The 20,130-nt window shown below is 43.3% G+C and overlaps 2 protein-coding genes across 2 annotated transcripts in view; both read left to right on the plus strand.

Moving 5' to 3' along the window:
* Positions 1 to 20,130, plus strand: part of LOC149320759 (uncharacterized) — a 32,583-nt gene that overhangs the window by 2,059 nt on the left and 10,394 nt on the right. Inside the window, exons 2-4 of the mRNA XM_089504965.1 lie at positions 941 to 1,984; positions 4,135 to 4,261; positions 5,907 to 6,901. Of these exons, the coding sequence (XP_089361091.1) occupies positions 1,226 to 1,984; positions 4,135 to 4,261; positions 5,907 to 6,901 (1,881 nt within the window). The 5' untranslated portion in view covers positions 941 to 1,225. The remainder of the gene's footprint in view (positions 1 to 940; positions 1,985 to 4,134; positions 4,262 to 5,906; positions 6,902 to 20,130) is intronic.
* On the plus strand, positions 12,831 to 18,509 carry LOC149320760 (uncharacterized). The gene is made up of 3 exons (XM_089505012.1): positions 12,831 to 14,001; positions 15,826 to 15,928; positions 17,316 to 18,509. Exons 1-3 carry the CDS (start codon positions 13,126 to 13,128, stop codon positions 18,044 to 18,046), a joined length of 1,710 nt encoding a protein of 569 aa, XP_089361138.1. The 5' UTR covers positions 12,831 to 13,125; the 3' UTR covers positions 18,047 to 18,509.

Below are 20,130 nucleotides of genomic sequence, written 5' to 3' on the forward strand. Positions count from 1 at the left end.
AGCAAAAGCAAGTACATTTCTTTACAGGTTATCAATGCACTTAAGCACTTCAGTGTACCCTCCCTGCAACTATACCATTGATACCATTAGTGCTGTGTGCCTTCAGGTCATTTCCAACTTACAATGAACCTATTTGGCCTTTTATGCAGACTTTATTTAGAGAAGGTTTGTCTTTGCCTTCCTTGTACGCTGAGAGAGTGGGACATGCCCAAGGTCACCCAGTGGGTTTCCGCGGCTGTGTGGGGATTCAAACACTTGTTTCCTAGAGTCCTGGTCCAACAGTCAAGCCAGTAGTCCACACTGGGGATGCATCTACCGTAGAAATAATATTGTCTGACACCACTTTAAATACTGCAGCTCCATCCTATGGAATCCTGGGATTTGTAGTTTTACAGGGTCTTTAGCCTTTGCTGCCAAAGAGTGCTGGTGCATGACAAAACTATAAATTCCAGGATTCTCTCAGATGGGGCCATGGCAGTTAAAGTGATGTCAAACTGCATTATTTTTACAGTATTGATGCACCTTGGCTCTCCACTGATACAATTACATTTTCAATATTGCTCTTCCATGATCATGGTGCCTGGGGATGATGGAGGTTGGAGTCCAGCAGTTCAAGAAAGAGCCTTGGTTGCACAGTGGTAAAATTTCTATACTGCAGCCAGTCACTCACAAACCACAAGGTTGTGAGTTCAATTCCAGCCACGAGCTCAGGGTCGACTCAGACTGGCATTCTTCCATAGGTCACTAAAATAAGTACTGAGCTTATGGGGGGCAATTGGCTTACACATTGTAAACCACTTAGGGAGTGTTTAAGTACACTGATAAGCAATATAGAGATGTACTTGCTACTTGCTGGTAGGGGTCAAGTTAGGAAAAACTGTCATCAGTGTTAAAAAATATATTTTTATAAAGGCAACAATTTTGTGTTTTTCACTGACAGGGAGAGAAATGAGTTTGCATGTGGAACGTCCCTTCACAAGATGCAGTGAGGTTTGCCATTGGCTTCCAGTGAATATAGCAATATATTAATGGTTCAAGATCATCCTTTTGAAGAAATGTACATGCAAACATTAATCTGAGGCATTGTGGGGCCAGGAAGGCCACTAATATACTGGATGAGAAGTTGTTTCAAGAGGAACTGTGAGATTTGGAAACTGCCAATTGCCCTTGTAATGAAAGAGTAAGATGTCTCTTCTTGTGGAGGCATCTAAACTGGGATCAAAAGATGGCTTCCACCAAGAAGGAAATGAAGCTAAGAACCAAAGTGAAGGAACTGGTTTCAGAAGCTGATGACCAAGGTGATGGGTTGAAAGAAAATGAAGAAGAGGCAGTGTCGGCCATCTTCGTGGGACCTCAGGTTGTCCAGCGTGGACCTGATAAGGCCTCGCTAAGATGGCCGATGTTGCCTCAGGTGAAACAAGAAGCAGGCGATGAGTTGTCTGAACACTGGGAGGCTCAGTGGCAAGAATTCTTGAAAGCCACACCATCCCTTCGCTGGAGGTTGGAAAACCCACCAGCGACCAAGTTCCCATCGTGGAACGGCAGTGAGGCCTTCTTTGCTTCCTTTGGGGGAGCAACTGATGCCCGTTGCCCACTCAGTTGGGTGAGCCATCTTGTGCCAGCTCTCAACAGAGAAGCCCAGCTCATTTTTGGCCACCTTGATGTCACTGAGTTGTCCTCTTCTGCAAAGGCCATAGATGGCTCCGTGGGCACAGAGAAGCAGAGTCCACAGCCATGGTCTGAGAACGGACTGCAAGAGGTTTGCTGTAAGCTCCGGCAGATTTGCCAACAGTGGCTGAAGCCCAAGACACCCATGGAGGAGCAGGACCTGGAGTTGGTTATCCTGGAGCAGTTCCTCTCCATCTTGCCACCGGACATTCAGAGCTGGGTCAGGAAGCGCTGCCCGGAGGCCTATATCCAGGCAGTGTCCCTGGCAAAGGCCTTCCTACTGAGCAGGCAAAAGGCTGAGTGCCAGGAGCTGGAGGTGAGAGCATTTCTCGTGGAGGTAAACAAGGGCCAGCCCTACCATTGGGCATCATGTGGCAGACACCTCAGGCACCAGGTTTGGGGTGTCAGGAAAATAAAGCAAATGGTTAGTTGCCTAACTAAAGCCTTGTCTACATGGGGTATTTACACCGAGTTCCCCCTGGACTCACTGCATGGTCAAAACTCCGAATCGCATCTTGAGAGCCGCGTTTGATTTGAGGCTTCCTCTCCCTAACCTGCATTTAAATACCATATATACTCAACTATAAGTCGACCTCATGCATAAGTCGAGGCCATGTTTTGAGGCCAAAATTATGGATTTTGATCTCTCTCAAACCTTGGGACTGAAGGAAGAAGCGGCCAGCATGTGCTCCCCTGCCCTTCCAGCGCCTCAAACAACTTACCAGAGCTGTTTGAGGCTTTGGAAGGGAAATGTGCCAATGAACACTAGTTCCTCCCATTATTTGTGAATTTTTCAGATTTGCAAGAGTCCTCCGCTCATAAGCCCCGCGAATCCAGAGGGACGACTGTAAAAGATGAAACCAAGTAAAACGATACCAAAGAACTTACAAAATTCTGGCAGGCATAACTGTTTGTGCTTGGTGTTTCCTTTAGGTGCTGCCGAGATGGACTAAGCTGTCACCTTTCACCACTCTAGTCAGAGAAAGGGGGTGGTTCCTTTTTTGGATAAGTCGACCCAGTTTTTTGGGGTCAATTTCTAGACTTATACATGATATATACAGTTAGTCTAGAAATTTTCGGCCAAAAATGGACCCAAAAACCCTGGCTCAACTTATCCATGGGTCAATATAAGTACTGTACTTTTACACTCTTATATATATAAAGAAGGAACCATCCCCTGGTGAAAGGCAAAAGTACAATCCTGGAAACACTGATCCACTTCTACTCTCTCATGAGCACAAATCATTAATGCCTGCTGAGATTTTGTAAATTCTTTGGCACTGTTTTCCTTTGCTTCATCCTTTCGATCCTTTGTTACAGGATCCTAGATTTCACCCTTGATTTATCCATAGGACATATAAAAATCCATAATCTTGGCCCTCAAACCTGCCCTCAATTTATACATGAAGTTGATTTATATGTGACTTATACATGAAGTTGAATATATATGGTATCTTATTAAGTACCATAACTAATTTGTTTTATATGAGTTATATATTTTATATAAAATTGATATTTATATCATGAAAATTAAATGATAACGGTTTGGGCAAAGATTTTCTTTTCTTGTCTTTTCTTAGATTACAGTTCCCCAGCCACCAGCCCTGCTGCATAGGAGCTTCTGAGAGTTGTACTGGGCTTTAGATGAGTTTTGTCCCTTATCTCAGGTTGCTCTGAAGCAGCGATGTCCATACTCTGGCCCTCCAGGTGTTTTGAATTTCAGCTCCCAGAAGCCTCAGCCACCTTAGCCACTGGTCTGGGATGCTGGGAGCTGAAGTCCAAAACACCTGGAGAGCCAGAGTTTGGACATCACTGCTCTGTAGGGTATGATTTGCTACTCTGCCTCTGGCAGCAAAATGAATTGAACTGCCTTGGATTGGGAAGAAGGCCCAACCTTAGGAGATGGGAAGTGAAGGTTAAAATACCTGAAGCCAGCCATAGACATGTGAGGCCAAAGACTGGTATTACAACTGTGTATCCTGCCCTCAATCTTCTCCCATAGATAGCAGTGAACAGCAGTCTGTCCCATCTCATTTCAGATTCCTGATGAGGGGCTAGGGAGAAGGAATTTGATTTGTGTTGATACATAGGCACAGGACAGACCGTCCAAAAAGGATGGTCTCCTGATGCCCAGCTTTGGTCTGTGGGGAAGCCGCAGCCTCCAGACCGCGGGACTTTCCCATGGAGCAAAACCAATCCGCAAAAAGCTGGTTTTCTTGTGGCATGATTATGACGCCGCAAGAAGAACCCACTAGGAACCTCTGGAGTGCCCCATGATTCCCACTCCTTCTTGAGTGTATGACTGCTAGTGGTCTGTTCCTAGTGGTGTGAGAAATTGTGTGAGAAAATTTGGGAATTTATACAAGGAGACTGAGTGCAGAATCCAGCCATTGTCTACAGCTTTTATTTTTTCATCTCATGGTCTCCTACTTTGGAAGGCGATCCTTACTGCCAATGCTCTTGCAGGTCCCGGAGTCATTTGGAACAAGGACTGTGACTTTCCCAGTGGCAGAATGGACACTTTTGAACATCTGGCAGAAGCATCTTAGCAAGGAGGGCAAGCAAGAGAACAGCGGATCTGGCAGCTTGCTGGGTAAAGTTACAAGAACAATATTTGTCATTCAGTATAGTATGAAGCATGGTATAGTAGTTTTGAGTATTGGACTAGTATTGGAGACCAGGGTTCAATTCCACACTTAACCACGAATCCCACTGGGTGACCTCAGTCAAGTCACACTCTCTTGGTCTCAGAAGAAGGCAATGCCAAACATTCCCTGAAGAAATCTTGCCATGAAAGCCCCATGATAGGTTCTGCTTAGGGTCTTCGTAAGTCGGAAACTACTTCAAGGAATACAACAGCATAATATGAAGCTTCTTGAGAATTCTTGAGAATTCAGGCCTGAATGGGTAATGCTTGATGATTTCTCAGTATCCCATGAGTGGGGGAGCTGATCTTTTTCCCCCAGCAGTAACAGTTCCGTAGTCCAAGGGGGCTGGAGAGGCTCGTCTGGAAATGACAGACTGAAGCACAGGAAGACAGGTGGTGTCTTCCTGACACCACCTCTGTTTTCCAATGGTTTTATATGAGGATAGGCAGAGTGCAACCTTGGGGGTACATCTGACCTCCAGTGATGTTTTTATGGCCCTTAATTCCAACTCTAAGAGGAAGGCGATGCCTCTTTTTTCTTTGCTTCAGAAGTGCAGTAGATGATGGAGAGGAGCCCATCACCCTTTCTGGCCACAGATTATCCATAAGAGTGTGCCACTGAACCATAGAGCTGAGGAGGAAGGGTCATTGCATGGAGGAAGGGTCATTGCACAAAGAGGTACAGTTGGCCCTTCGTAATCTCAGGGGTTCCGTTTAGGACACACACACACTGGCGGATGTCAAAAACTACAGGACTCCAACTTCCATTGGTTTTAATGGTGGCATGCTGTGCACACGGCCACACTGACCAGATGTGTGCATGAGATGCCATTTAGGAGAGTGGGGTGGGGCCATTCATGGATGCTTCAATCTGTGATGGCAAGACCACAATTGGTGTGGGCCAACTATACTATATACTTCCTTCTACAGTGACTATTGTTGTTGTTGTGTGCCTTTCTGACTTAGGGTGACCCTACAGTGAATCTGTCATGGAGTTTTGTTGGCAACTCTTTCTTCAGAGAGATTTTGCCATTGCCTTCCCTTGAGGCTGAGAGCATGTTACTTGCCCAAGTTTACCCAGTGGGTTTCACGGCTGAGCTGTGAATTGAACCCTGGTTTCAGAGTCATAGTCTCATGCTCAAACCACTATGCTGGCTCTCTTTTATGTATATGCAGGCATGTATACCTAAAGTTTTAATGGTATCCTGTATGGCCTCACAATACTGTAGTCAGTCTCAGGGGCCCATTTATACTCTTGCCTCTCTGGACCCATGGCTACTGAGCTATGCCCTTCTGAATTTTTTTGTTGTGTGCCTTCAAGTCATTTCTGACTTATAGCTTACAAAAGGCAAACTTATCACGTGTTTTCTGAGTCTGAGAGTTTTCATGGCCAAGCAGGAAATCAAACCTTGCTCTCCAGAGTTGTATCCCAAAATTCAAACCACTATATTACATTGGGTCTCCCTTTTGAATTCCTTTTTAAAAAATAATAATCAGTTCACCTCTGTTTATTCCTCCTTGAGAAAAATCCCAACTATGCTTAATATTACATATATTGCATATAATTCACATGATGACTATTTTATTCCAGATGGGTGGAATAGTGAGAATGAAAAGAATTCTTCACTTGAAAGAAGAGAGCAAGTGGTGATGCCAAGCCAGGCCAGGAAGAACATAGATCAGTGTTGCAAGAAAGGGGAACCCTCTAAGAATTTGGATAAGACAGAGGGCAAGCAAGAATTCCTGAAAGGGGTGAGACTGAGTAGGTTGATCATCTGCAGACGAAAAAATGTTGACAAAGATGACTTCAGCACGGTGAAGAAAGAACAGAGACTTTGTGATGATGAGCAGGAAGAGATCTCAACTGTGGGCCCAGGTCATATTGTGCATGATGAAATAAACACCAGTGTAAAAATGTACCATTGTGTAGACTGTGGGAAGAGGTTTTCCCGTAGCTCAAACCTTATTAGCCACCAGAAAACTCATGCGAGAGAGAAGCCATACAAATGTTCAGACTGTGGGAAGGGCTTCACTCGCAGCTCGAACCTTATTAATCACCAGAGAACCCACACAGGGGAGAAACCATACCAATGTTTGGATTGTGGGGAGAGCTTCTCTCGCAGCTCTCAGGTCATCAGCCACCGCCGAATCCACACAGGTGAGAAGCCTTACCAGTGCCCAGAATGTCGGAAATCCTTCAGTCTACGCTCACTCCTTATTAGACATCAGAAAATCCACACAGGAGAAAAACCATACCAGTGCGCTGAGTGTGGGAAGAGATTCATTGAAAGCTCTGAGCTCATTACGCATGAGAGGACCCACACGGGCGAGAAGCCATACAAGTGTGGCATTTGTGGGATTGGTTTTTGTCAGAGCTCCAACCTGCTGGCACACATGCGAACCCATACTGGAGAAAAACCCTACCAATGTGCCAGCTGTGGGAAGAGTTTTAGTCGAAGCTCGAACCTCATTGTCCATGAAAGGACGCACACGGGTGAGAAACCCTATGAGTGTTCCTACTGTGGGAAAGGCTTCAGCCAGAACTCTCGCCTTATTAGTCACAAGAGAATCCATGCCAGAGAAGCCGTTTGAAAACCCTTCTACTGTCCACTCTTAGGGTACAAAAGTTCTACCAGCCAAGTGGTCATCCACAGCAAAGCTCTACACATTTCTGATGAGTGGAGGAGAAGCATGGAGAAATCCAGCTGCATTAGACTGACAGTATCGGTGCAGCAAAACATCCTAAAGCAGGCACAAGGCAACCTGTGGCCCATCAGGTAGCTCCCATCGGTCACCAAGAACAGTAATAGGGGATGATAGGAATTTGAGTGCAATGTGTAAAGGACTACAGGGCTTGCAGGGTTGATGCACCAGGTCAGCTGAAGAACATAATGATGGCTAGAGCACTAATCCTTCACAGTTGGCTCTCAACTTTCACTGGGGTTAAGAGTACAGCATCCCCGTGAAAGTGGAAAAACTGCCAATATAGGCCTGCTATCTTTTTAAAATTTGAGATAACGCTGTTCCAGCCGTTTGATGGTCCTCCAGAGCAACTCTGGTCAATGTCCAGTGGAAGTTGGCCATAGAATCATGCTGGAGGACTTTCAAATGCCTAGAGAGAACATATTTTTTTCAATAGAGGTGTAAATGCAGTAATCCATGAATAATCACATCTGCAGATGCTTGACCTGCAAATGTGGAGGGATGACTGTGTGGAACAATATGGCCTGGCAGATACTGTTGAACTGCAACTTCCAGTATTCCTCACTATCAGCTGTGTTGGCTAGGCTGCTGGGGGTTGCAGTCCAACAACATTTGAAGGGCCACATGATCCCAGCCTCTGCTTCAGCTTGCAGGAGCCATCAAAGCAGACTCTGGGTAACCTTCGATGTCATGTCTCCTAGAATGGCAAGGAGCAATGCCCTCTTTTTTATATCCTGCTACTCTAGGATGTGCTTCTGGCAGCTGGTCACACGTCTGGGGGTGGTTTTGACAGGTCTTGTGAGTGTGAGCCCTTTTTTCAAGTTAAAAAACCAAATCAAAACAAAAACAGGACTGAACAATACCAAAACATGACAATCCCTGATCGTAGAATTCAAAGATATAGCCACGTTAGTCTGTCGAATCAGTATATAGCGAGATCTTGTAGCACCTTTGAGACTAACTGAAAGAAAGAAGTTGGCAGCATGAGCTTTTGTAAGTAGACCGAACCCTACGAAAGCTCATGCTGCCAACCTCTTTCTTTCAGTTAGTCTGAAGGTGCAGCAAGATCTCTCTACATACAAGACAATCCTTGTAATGTAGGCACCCTGTGTAAGGGAAGCAGGAGCACCCACTTCACCCCCAACAATATGCAATGCGACATATTAACAAAACTTTTCTAACCACTTTAACAGGAGTATTCAAAGACGCATCTGTGTTTATCTGTTTCAGCATAAAAAGATATGGAGGAATTCTATAAAAGCAAAGCTTCTGCGATGCAAGAAATATAACAACTCTTTTTATTTGATATGGTATTTCATAGAAAGTGGATTTGGAAATAGAAATGCAATAAATATAAAATATTGTTCTTATTTATATAAAAAAAGAGAGGAAGGAATTCTGTTAACATCTACAAGAGTGGGGGAAAACACATTTCTGGCACAAGCTTTTGTGGATTCCAGGGGACTCTCTCCCATGTGTTTGCTGAATTGTCCATAAAGGTGTGTGTCTCTATGTGTGAGAAAGTAAAGAAGCATGCGTCATCTACTTCCCATGATGTCATGAAATTTCACAGAAAATAAAATAAGAAATTGTGATAGTAATTCTTACCATCCACCAGTGTGTCAGTTATTGAGAGTGGTTGGCTTAGATTAGGCAGAACTACTGCAGAAGAAAATGAGAGTTCGTAAGGTGGTTTTTCTTCTGGGTGAGCCAGGAATACTGTGGGCGATAGCACCAGGGCATGCAAAAGCGAGGGGAATTGGTAAATAGCTCTCCTTCCACTATTCTTTTTCTATCTACAGGTTTTGTTGGATCCAGCACTTGAATATCTGAATTTCTAACAAAACTACAAATCCCACAGTTTCATAGTATGTAACCATTGAACTGTTGTTGATTTGCAGCAGTTGGAGAAGTTTTTTTCCTTTGTGATCCTGTACCCAGCCAAGATTTGTTAAGTTTCTGCAGACTGTGAGGCTTCCCCCCAAAATCTGCCTGGGGCCATTTCGGATATGTAAATACCAGTACTGAGATCACCCTTTGTACACAATGAGAAAAATGAAGGATACGAAATGAACAAAGAAGCAAAAATGAAGAAAATGGAAATGACTAGGGAGTCTATCACGTCATGGGGACAATTGGAAGTGTAAACGGGGTTTATCCTGTAAAAATTGCACATTCGTGATTAAGATTTTCACATGACGCCGTGAATAAAGTACCATTATCCTGGGAATATCCTGTGAAAATCACTCAATTGCGATAAAGTTTTAGACACGAAATCGCGATCAAAAGCAATTAAAGCACCATTAAGCCAGGAGTAACCCAGGAAAATCCTGTGAATGATTTGTTGCTGTTTATTGCCTGTTTATTCCTGGGATAACAACCACTCTGCATGAAAAACTTAATTGCAATTTAATAGTAATTACGCAATTTTCACAGGATAAACCCCGTTTAAACTTCCAATTTTCCTTCATGTGATAAACTCTGAGATTAATAATAACTGTGTTTTTCTTTTTCTTTTTTTTACCAAACATCAAGGGATTGTGGAAACTTGGAATGGGGTAGGATGGGGGAGATTGAGGGCAAAACGTCCAGCAGATTTGCGCTGGGGGAGGTGACGAAACCAGATTTACCAAATAGCAGCCTCCTTAGAACTTGCTAAGTTTCACCAAGGTGGAACAAAGAATCCAGAAGTTGTTTTGTGTGTGTGTGTGTATATATATACACACATACATACATACACACACACTCGTCCCCCCACATTTGCGGATTTGACTTTTGCGGATTTGATTATTCATGGATTTTATTGATATGTTCTCTCTAGGAATACCTAGGTCCTGCAGCGTAGCTCTATGGTCAACTTTAACCAAAAATCGCACTGAAGGAGAGATACCTAGAGAGAGCCCCCCACTAGGCCTTTGTAGCTCCTCTAATGCAATTCTGTGGTCAGCTTTTGGCAGATGCTGACCACAGAGTTGCCCTGGAGGACCTAGAGATTCTTAGAGAGGTGTTCTCTCAGGTATATAATGTTTTTGTTATTTGTGGGTTTTCTACATTCACGGCCCGGGGTCTTGCGCCCCTAACCCTAGTGAATGTGGAGGGACAAGTATATATATTGTTGTTGTGTGACTATAAGTTGTTTCCAATTTATGGCGACCTTAAGGCAACACTATCATGGGGGTTTCCTGGTAAGATTGGGTCCAAGAATGTTTGTGATTGCCTTCCCCTGATGCTGAGAGAGTGTGACTTGCCCAACATCACCCATTTTCATTTTTCTTCCTTAGTGAATTCCATGAGATCGCTGTTCCATACACACACAAGGTGCATCTACAGTGTAGAAACAATCCAGTTTCACATTGCTTTAGCTGCCACGGCTCCATCCTACAGAATCCTGGAACTTGTAGTTTCGAGAGGCACCAGCACTCTTTGTCAGAGAAGATTAAAGACCTTGTAAAACTACACATCCCAGGTTTCCATAGGCTTAAAGGCTACAACACTTAGAGATGTGAAGTTGGAGGGGATTCTTGGTTTCTCTACCCAGATCCTACTCTTGTTCTCACCCACTATGTGGATGTAAGAGTCAGGGTGAGCCAGATGACCTTTTTGGACAACTCCTCTCCTGGTTCATTAATTTTGCAACAATGCCATGCACCTGATTTTATTGGGAACCAGTTCAAGTATCCCCAGATGATGTGTTTTACCTTTTGGGGCATCCCAGACACTGGGGATAATAACAATAATAGGATTTATTTATATGCCGCCCAATCACTGGGAATCTGGGCGACTTACAACAGAGAGGATAATACAAGGCAATAACAATAAACATGAATTTAAAAAAAAACCAAATGTAACATGCCTATACGTTAAACAATAACAATAAAATAAAATAGCAATTAACAATAACGGTAAATAACAAAAAATACATAACAATTATAGCAACAAAAACATAGTAATTATAACAATAAAATTAACAAAGCAAAATACATAACAATTAATAGAGCAAAACAAGTAAAAAAAAGAAAGAAGGGGATACATCCACACTGCAGAATTAGTCCAGTTTGACACCACTGTAACTGTCATGGCTCAGTGCTATGGAATTCTGGGATCTGTAGTTTTTGTGAGACATTTAGTCTTCTCTGTCAGAGAGCTCCAGATTATTTCTGCAGTGCAGATGCAGCCTTTATATACATACATATTAACATATACATATTAAACCCTTTCGGGGTAGATCTAAAGAGTTAAAGCCATAGAATACACACACATGAATGATATGTGATACACACATTTTTTAAAACTTTCAGGGGTAGATCTGAAGAGTTAAAGCCACAGAGTATATAAATGCACACACAACACACATGGATTAATGATATATGATACACACACACACACACACATTTTTAAAAACTCTTTCAGGGCTAGATCTGAAGAGTTAAAGCCATAGAGCTCAGTGTCTCAGAGAGGTTCCAGGCATTTGAAAAAGGGGGACTGTAAATCCAGCCAAGTCCCTTCCTGGCCCAGGGCTTCCCAGCTAAGCAGCCAGTCTGCAGTCTGGACCTATTGTTGTGTTGTTGCACTTCCAGGGAAGGGATGCCTGGGCTGCAGATCAGAGATGGGGGGTGAGTTGTCTTTTCCTGGGTTCATTGGGGAAGAGAGGGGTGGCTTCTTAAAAAAGCATCTTCCCCCCAGTATTTGCATTCCACGTTGAAAACAGGGTTGATGCATTTTTTTTCTTTAAAAAAACCCTCCTGCACCTGATACCAGGTTGAGTCTCCTTAATCCAACATGCCTTGGGACCAGAAGGGTTTGGGATTTTATTTATTTATTTATTTATTTATTTATTTATTTTTGCATATTTGCATATACAGAATGAGATAGCTTGGAGGTGGGATCCAAGGCTGCACATGACATTCATTTCTGTTTCTTTCTTTCAGAGAAACATAGGGGAATACTTGCCCACGGGGAATCATTGGAGAATACTTGCCCATAGGGAAACATAGGGGAATACTTGCCCATAGAGAATCATTGGGAAATACTTGCCCATAGGGAATCATTGGGGAATAGTTGCCTATAGGGAGTCATTGCTGAATAGTTGCCTATATGGCATCATTGGAGAACACTTGCCCGTAAGGAAACATAGGGCAAGTATTCAATGTTTCCCTATGGACAAGTATTCTGCAATGATTCTCTGTGGGCAAGTATGGTTTCACTATAGGCAAGTACTGTGTGCACTTATTTGCCCAAGTGTGGACTAAGCATTGGACTAAGACCCTGGAGACCAGGATTTGATTCCATGGCCATGAAACCCACTGGGTGACTTTACATCTTTATTATACTTTGGTTTCAAGATGTAGCGTGGCTTAGTGGTTTACATGTTTGACTAGGACTATGGAGTCCAGAGTTTGAATCCCTGCTGGTCCATGGAAGCCCACTGGGTGACTCTGGGCAAGTCTCAGCCTCAGGGGAAGACAATGGCAAATCTCCTCTGAACAAATCTTTCCAAGAAAACCCCATGATAGGTTTGCCTTAGGGTCACCATAAATTGGAAACAACTTGAAGGCACATTTGCCTGGGGGAATTGTGAGTGGAATTAATCTTCAGATAATCTCCACTTTCATTTTTAAAAACAAATTCTCTCCTGGGATTTTAGCCATTATTTACCTTTAATGACCAGTACTAATCACCCCTAACTTCTTTCAAAAATCACCTCACATTCTAACATCTCTCCATGGAAGTATGTGGGAATGTGAGATGCTTTTTGAAAGAATTTCAGGGGAAAGGATGATGAGAATTAAAACAAACAGTCCTTTCAGTATTGTATATTTGTCCTGTCATTCTGCTTTATGTCTATCTTCCCCTTCAGGATGATGTCTCCTCATGAATATCTGTCATAATATTCTTTTTATCGGAAATCACGCTTCTGTTTCTGATTGAAACTGGTGGACTCTACTGGCAGTCCTGGCATGTGTCAAGAACTCCAGTAAAATATTCACCCAAAGATATTTAGGATTTTTAAAGTATTTGCCCAAAGACTGTTGCGATAGGAAAACAGAGCAAGGGAGAAAGAGAGGGGACGTTGGAAAGCCTAGAGCCTGAAGCCATTCCTAGAGAAAATGGCTGCCCAGCAAAGGATTGTGGGAGACACCATTCCCTCATTCCCAGCTGGGCCGCAGTCCGGAGGACAAATGGTTGAGAAGACCCCTCTAAGCCTGAAAGCAGAGGAAGAATCCGAGAAAGAGAGAGGACCTTCTCCCAGCATCCACATTGGATGCCCTGAGGGATTTCAAAACAAAATGGCATCTCCACAGATCAAAGAGGAAGAGGATGGTTTAGCCCAGCACTGGAAATCCCAATGGCCAGATTTCCCAAAGGAGATGCAATCCTTCCACGCAGGATGGGGGGATCCCCCGAACACTGAATCTTCCTCATGGGGTCATAGTGATGATTTACCGGCCCATTTTCAAGATGCAACTAATGATAGTTGCCAACTGAGAGCAGAGCACACCGTCCACCTCTTGCCCAACTTTAGTAGAGATATTCGAGGTATGGACAATCAGCCATTAGCCAAAGAAGAAGTGGACTGTGAGAAGCCAGAGCAAAAGACACTTCTGGATGAGGAGACGGTCAGCATAGAGACGCACCGACAGCGCTTCCGGCACTTTTGCTACCTGGAGGCTGAAGGACCCCGGGAGGTCTGCAGCCGGCTCTGGTTCCTTTGCTACCAGTGGCTGAAGCCGGAGAGACACACCAAGGAGCAGATCCTGGAGCTGCTGATCCTGGAGCAGTTCTTGGCTGTCCTGCCGATGGAGATCCAGGGCTGCGTGAAGGAACGTGCTCCTGAGACCTGCGCCCAAGCCGTGGCCCTGGCAGAGGAATTACTCATGAGGCACCAAGAACCAACGAGAACGGTCTGCGAGGATGCTGAGGTTCTTGGAGCGGAAGAGGAGCACTTTGGGTCCTTGTTGCCTTTGCAACACATGGAAAAAGTGGTGAGGTCCATGCTTCACAAACACACTCTTCCCTCCTTTCTCCTCAGCATCCCCTCCATTCATTTCCCTTTTGATCCCTGAAGAAAAGGACATTCTTTGCACATTGCACACATCATCATCATAAATAACTCACTCCCACAAGGTTGTTTGAGGGGGTAGGTGAGCTTTCCTTTGAGGCTGCTGCCAGACAAAAAGGTCTTTCGTCCTGACCCCAATGGTTGTGATCTGGTGTGAAAGCATTGGTACTGATATTAAGCTTCTGTCCCACAACAAATAGCAGCTTCAGCAGGGTAGGTGGGGGATGGTGTTTGAGGAAGCTATATATTGTTATTTATCTATACCTTATATAAGTTGTTATGTGCCTTCAAGTCATTTCCGACTTATGGCGATGCTAAAGTCACCCTGTCACCCTGTTTTCTTGGCAAGTTTCTTCAGAGAGTATTTGCCATTGCCATCCTGTGAGGCTGGGAGAGTGTGGGTTTCGAAAGCCAAGGCAGAATTCAAACCTTGGTCTCTAGAGTCATAGTCCAACACTCAAACCACTACACCACACTGCCTCATATACACATGCACAGAGTGGGACTTCCACATTTGCTATGTATAGGGGCACAGCAGCCCCGTGACAGTGGGAAAACCACTTTTTTTTTCTTAGAAAACACTTCTATGGGAATCTCTAGGTCTTCAGTAGACATTGTGGTCAACATCTGCCAGATGTTGACCATAGAATTGTGCTGGAGGACCTGGAAATGCCTAGAGATGTGTTCTCTCTAGGAATCTCTAGATCCTCCAGCACTACATTGATCATGCTGGAGACTCTAGTGATTCCTAGAAATAATATATTAATCAAATCCATTAGGAATTAAATCGGCAGGAGTCAAAGCTGCAAATGTGAAGGATCTACCGTGTGTGTGTGTGTGTGAGAGAGAGAGAGAGAGAGAGAGAGAGAGAGAGAGAGAGAATGTTGGATTGTGGTATGGGAAGGAAGGATAAGTTTTCTCGTCTCCACAGTCCTAATGCTGATTGATGGGTGAGAGAGCTGGGGCTGGAGAGGGGGAAAGGCTCACCTATATGTGGACAACAGGAGATCTCAGCTGGCCCCACTCTCTCCACAACATCCCATTGCAAAACCTTTTGTGTCCCAGATTGCCTCCAAACAACCCAGGAATCATGCTGAAATAATGCCCCAAGACAATTCCACCAGCTCCAGAGGACTGGGCATTCCCATCCCTGTCTGACCATGAAGAAGGAAGGAAACCAGAAGTTGATTTCTGGTTTACTGCCTATTCTGGTTACTAGTGGCTCGCCAACTTTTCTGAGCACATGATAATGTTACTTTTCTGGAATGCAAATTCCAGAATCCTTTATCTAGCATAGCTACTGGTCATGCCAATTGCGGAAGTGTGCTGAATACACTGCCTCAGATTGTGGAGGCCCCTTTTTCTTTTGAGGTTTTTAAACAGAGGCTGGATGTCCATCTGTCAGGAGTGCTTTGATGGAGTTGGATTGGATGACCATTGGGGTATCTTCTGTAGTCCCCAGAAGCAATTTTTCCCAAGCTCTGGATTTTCTCACCTTTCTCATCTAAGCTCCTTTTAACTTCTGTGGATTTCAGACTTTGATCCTCTAGCTGTTTTGGACTCCAGCTGCCAGAATCCCTGACAATTGGCCCAGCTGGCTAGGGATGCTAGGAGTTAAAGTCCAAAATACCTGGAGGACCAAAGTTTGAGGACAACTACTTTTACTTGAGCTTTCTAAGTATTGCACCAAGGTGCTCCTTCCCAACACTCTCATTGTACCCTGATTGTGCCTTGCTGTTAATTTCAGGTATCTGGGTTATTGGCAGAGGTGGGCCTGTATTCCTCCGCAACAAAAGGAGCTACACTAGGTGCCAACAAGGAGGGCAAACAGAAGGGTGGCCCTTTGCTGGGTAAGTAGTTCTCATGCCTTGTTTCCTGGCATGGTTGCAGCTGTTTCCAAAGAAGAACGGGAAAAGCTCAGTGTTGGTTAGTTTATTGAATATATAGCTCTCATTTCTTCCAAAATGAGGAGGCTTACAACAAATGCATCTGAGGAAGTAGACTGAAGTCTACGAAAGCTCATACTGCCAATTTCTTTCTTTCAGTTTGTCTCAAAAGTGCTACAAGATCTCTCTACGTACTGAATCTACAGACTAACATGACTATATCTTTGAATTCTAACATTTGCTACGGTGCATCTAAACTGTAGAAATAATGCAGTTTGACATCACTTTAAGTGTAACTGCATCCTAGGGAACCCTGGGGACTTCTTCAGGTGCTCACAGATAGAGGGCTACCTGCTGAGGGAAACAGAAACATTAGACAAGGTAGATCAAGGGAAGTAATAGCACCACTCTGTTTTGCTTAGATCAGACCTCACCTGGAATACTGTGTCCAGTTTTGGGCACCACAGTTCAAGAGAGATATTGACAAGCTGGATCATGTCCAGAGGAGGGGGACTAAAATGGTGAAAGGTCTGGAAACCACCAAGCCCTATGAGTAGCAGCTTAGATAACTGAGTATGTTTAGCCTGGGGAAGAGGTTAAGAGGTGACATGCTAGCTATGTTTAAATATTTGAAAGGATGTCTACTGAGGCTGGAACAAGCTTATTTTCTGCTGCTCCAGAGACTAGGACACAAAGCAATGGTTTTGAACTATACAAAAAGAGTAATGCTTAAGTACACTTAAACATTAGGAAGAACTTCCTGACACCAAGATCTGTTTGAGAGTGGAATACGCTGTCTCAGATCATGGAGGGCCCTTTTTCTTTTGAGGTTTTTAAACAGAGGCTGGATGGCCATCTGTCAGGAGTGCTTTGATGGTACCTTCCTGCATGGCAGGAGGGAGGCCATTGGGGTCTCTTCGAAATCTGTGGGTCTGTGGTTTAATTGGATTGGTTGTTTAATTCTTTTTTTAAAAAATATCTTTATTGAAAGTTTAAAATTTACATAAATATAAAAGAAAGACAAAAAGAAGACAATTACATCACCAGACATCAACCCACATTAACACACCCACCAACCAGACATTAACAATATTCACATAAAGTTAACTTCCTGAGTTTCAATAGTAATCTTGTAAAAAACTAATAAAAGTGATAATTCAATTTAATGCTTTTAAAACTTTCGTTCTACACATTGTTTTAGCTATTTTGTTTTAACCGATATTGTAAACTGCTTTGAGTGCCATATAGGGAGAACATCAGAATAATCATTCAATCAATCAGTCAGTCAGTCAGTCAACCTTATGATAATTAGAGTCCTGCCCACCTTCCAGTTCTCTTTGTATTCTAACAGATTGTGAACAATCAAGCAAAAATGCAAAGCCTTTGGAGGTGAAAATTTCTACAAAAGAGGATCATCTAGGAGACTGTGGGTCAGACTTGGGTGCAGATGTTGCTAATGCAGAAAAGTCTTCCCTACTTGGCCTGAAACCTCACAAGTGCTCTGAGTGTGGGAAACGGTTCCACCAAATATCCCACCTTAACAGACATCTGAGAATCCACACTGGAGAGAAGCCATACAAGTGCTTGGATTGCGGGAAAAGCTTCACACAGGGCTCTTGCTTGCTTGGGCACCAAAGGATCCACACAGGCGAAAAAGCATATTCATGCTCCTATTGCAACAAAAGTTTCATCTGGAGCTCCGGCCTGCATCAGCATGAAAAAATCCACCTGGGAGAGAAACCTTATAAGTGCTTAGAGTGTGGGAAGAGCTTCCATCGGAGCTCAGCTCTCACTGACCACGTGAGGTCCCACACCGGAGAGAAACCGTACACTTGCTCCGATTGTGGGAAAGGCTTCAGCCAGCATTCCAACCTCATTGTGCATCGGAGAGTCCACACAGGAGAGAAACCGTACACATGTTCCGTCTGTGGGAAAAGCTTTACTCGGACCGCATTGCTTATGGCACACCTGAGAATCCACACAGGGGAGAAGCCATACAAGTGCTTGGTCTGTGAGAGGAGCTTCAGGGAGAGACCTGCTCTTACAAAACATAAGAAAATCCACATGAGAGAGAATTTGTAGCAAGTGTGGAATTTAGGGAAGACCTAGCTTTCCTCTTTTTTTTTTAATGCACACAGTTGGCTTCTACCTGTGGTCAACTCTAAAATTATATTGGTATGTTGCTTGGAAAAGAGTGAATGCTACCCTGTCATAGGCTGGAAATGATGTGATGATATGGAGGAAATAGGACTTCTTCTCTTTGTTGAAAGGAAAAGAGAGGGTAGGGTGGCAGGTGTGTGTGTGTGCAGAGAGGATATCATAGTGGGCACAAGAAGAGAAACTTGCAGGGAGCCAGAGGTGAAATGAGCTCAACCAGATGTTTGAGAAGGATTTTGACATGTTTTTGTTTTTCCCAAGGCTGTTTAAGCCCAAGAGAAGAACTGAACAAAAGAAAAACTGGAAAGCATGTATTCAGAGTAGAAGAGAAAAAAGAAACAAAGTCCCACGTGCTGTGCAATGGTCCAAAAAATGTTATTATCTTAAAAAGCCCAATGCATTTTGGCCTTGTCATCTATTTGCCTTCTTCAGGAGCTATTATAAATAAAAGTACATTTATTATAGTTGTGGTATTGGGACAACATATAAACCACCTCTAAAAATATAATTTCTTAAAAACAAATAGCATCTATTATCCATATTATCATATACATACCTATTACCAGAAATTTCTGGAGTTACAGTCTGTACTTTCAACAAAGGGAAAGGACTAGGACTATCAGTGGGTTCATATTTATGGATTTTTTGAAATAGCATCAAGTAGCATTATGGTACTTTAAAAAAATTCATAAATATCAACCCATTGGTAGTCCTAGTCCCTTCCTTTTAATACCCAGTGTCCACTTTGTTGAGAGTGCAGACTGAAACTCCAGAAATTTCTGATAATAGGTATGTATAGTGGACCCTGGTGTTTGGTTCCAAGATCCCCTGTGGATAACAAAATCCGTGGATGTTCAAGTCCCATTAAATATAATGACATAGGAAAATGATGTCCCTTATAAAAAATGGAAAATCAAGGTTTGATATTCGAAATTTATACTGTTTTTGAATATTTTTAAACCGTGGATGCTTGAATCAGTATATAAGAAGGGCCAACTATATGATAATATGGATAACAGATGCTATTTGATTTTTAAGAAAGTATGTTTTCAGAGGTGGTTTATGTGTTGTCCCAATACTATAAGTATAATAAATATACTTTTATTTATTTTATAATAGCCCCCGAAGAAGGCCAATTGGTGATAAGGCTGAAATGCTTTATACTTTTAAAGATAATAATGTTTTTGGACATCATACAGCATGTAAGACCAGGGGGAAAGACCTATAGTGGGCCATAAATTATCCGATGAATGCCAGAAAGATGGCAAAATGGCTCCATCACCCTCTGGAGAGTGTTGGGTGTATTTGAATCTAATTCTTTCTGGGTGCAGTAGTGGAATATGATCCTCCAAGGTCTTGTGGGGCCCCAAAATGGCCCCTAGCCTTCAATATTTGTCCATCTATGAGTTGTGTTGGAATGAGCCTATCTATGCAAATATTCAAAAATCTGAAAAAAATCCAAAATATTTCTGGTCCCAAGCATTTTGGATAAGGGAGACTCAACCTGTATATGCATTGAAAAGGGGATGGGTTGCTATTTTGTCCTTTGTCTCAGGCAGCAAAATAGCTGGGGTCAGCCCTGCCGTCTCTTTTAACCCTTTCAGCCTGTAGCCCTTCAGAACTGCAACTCACACCATCCCTGTCTATGGGCCGTGCTGGCTTGGGATGATGGAACCTGGAGCACCATGACCAAATCTGAAGAGCTACCCCTACTTCAGTCATCACATGCCACTGTCATCTTCTATCCAGGGCATCCATGTTTGCAAGGACAACAGATCCACTTTGGGTTTTTGGTTGAATTTTAAAGGACCCATCCAAGGTGCTGAAACATACCCCCAAAATGGATTGACCACCTTGAATAGCTTGTTAAATGTTTGGCCTAAATCCTGGAATAAATTCACCGTTGCACTGACATGGGAGCCACCAACCACCTCCGATTTTACTCCAACCCAGGTTTATACCCCCTTGAACTCTTCATTCATTCATTCATTCATTCATTCATTTAAAGG

This window comes from Sceloporus occidentalis, unplaced genomic scaffold (assembly GCF_023333645.1).
Source record: "Sceloporus occidentalis isolate IW3139 unplaced genomic scaffold, rSceOcc1.0.p SCAF_1, whole genome shotgun sequence".
NCBI classification, from domain to species: Eukaryota; Metazoa; Chordata; class Lepidosauria; order Squamata; family Phrynosomatidae; genus Sceloporus; species Sceloporus occidentalis.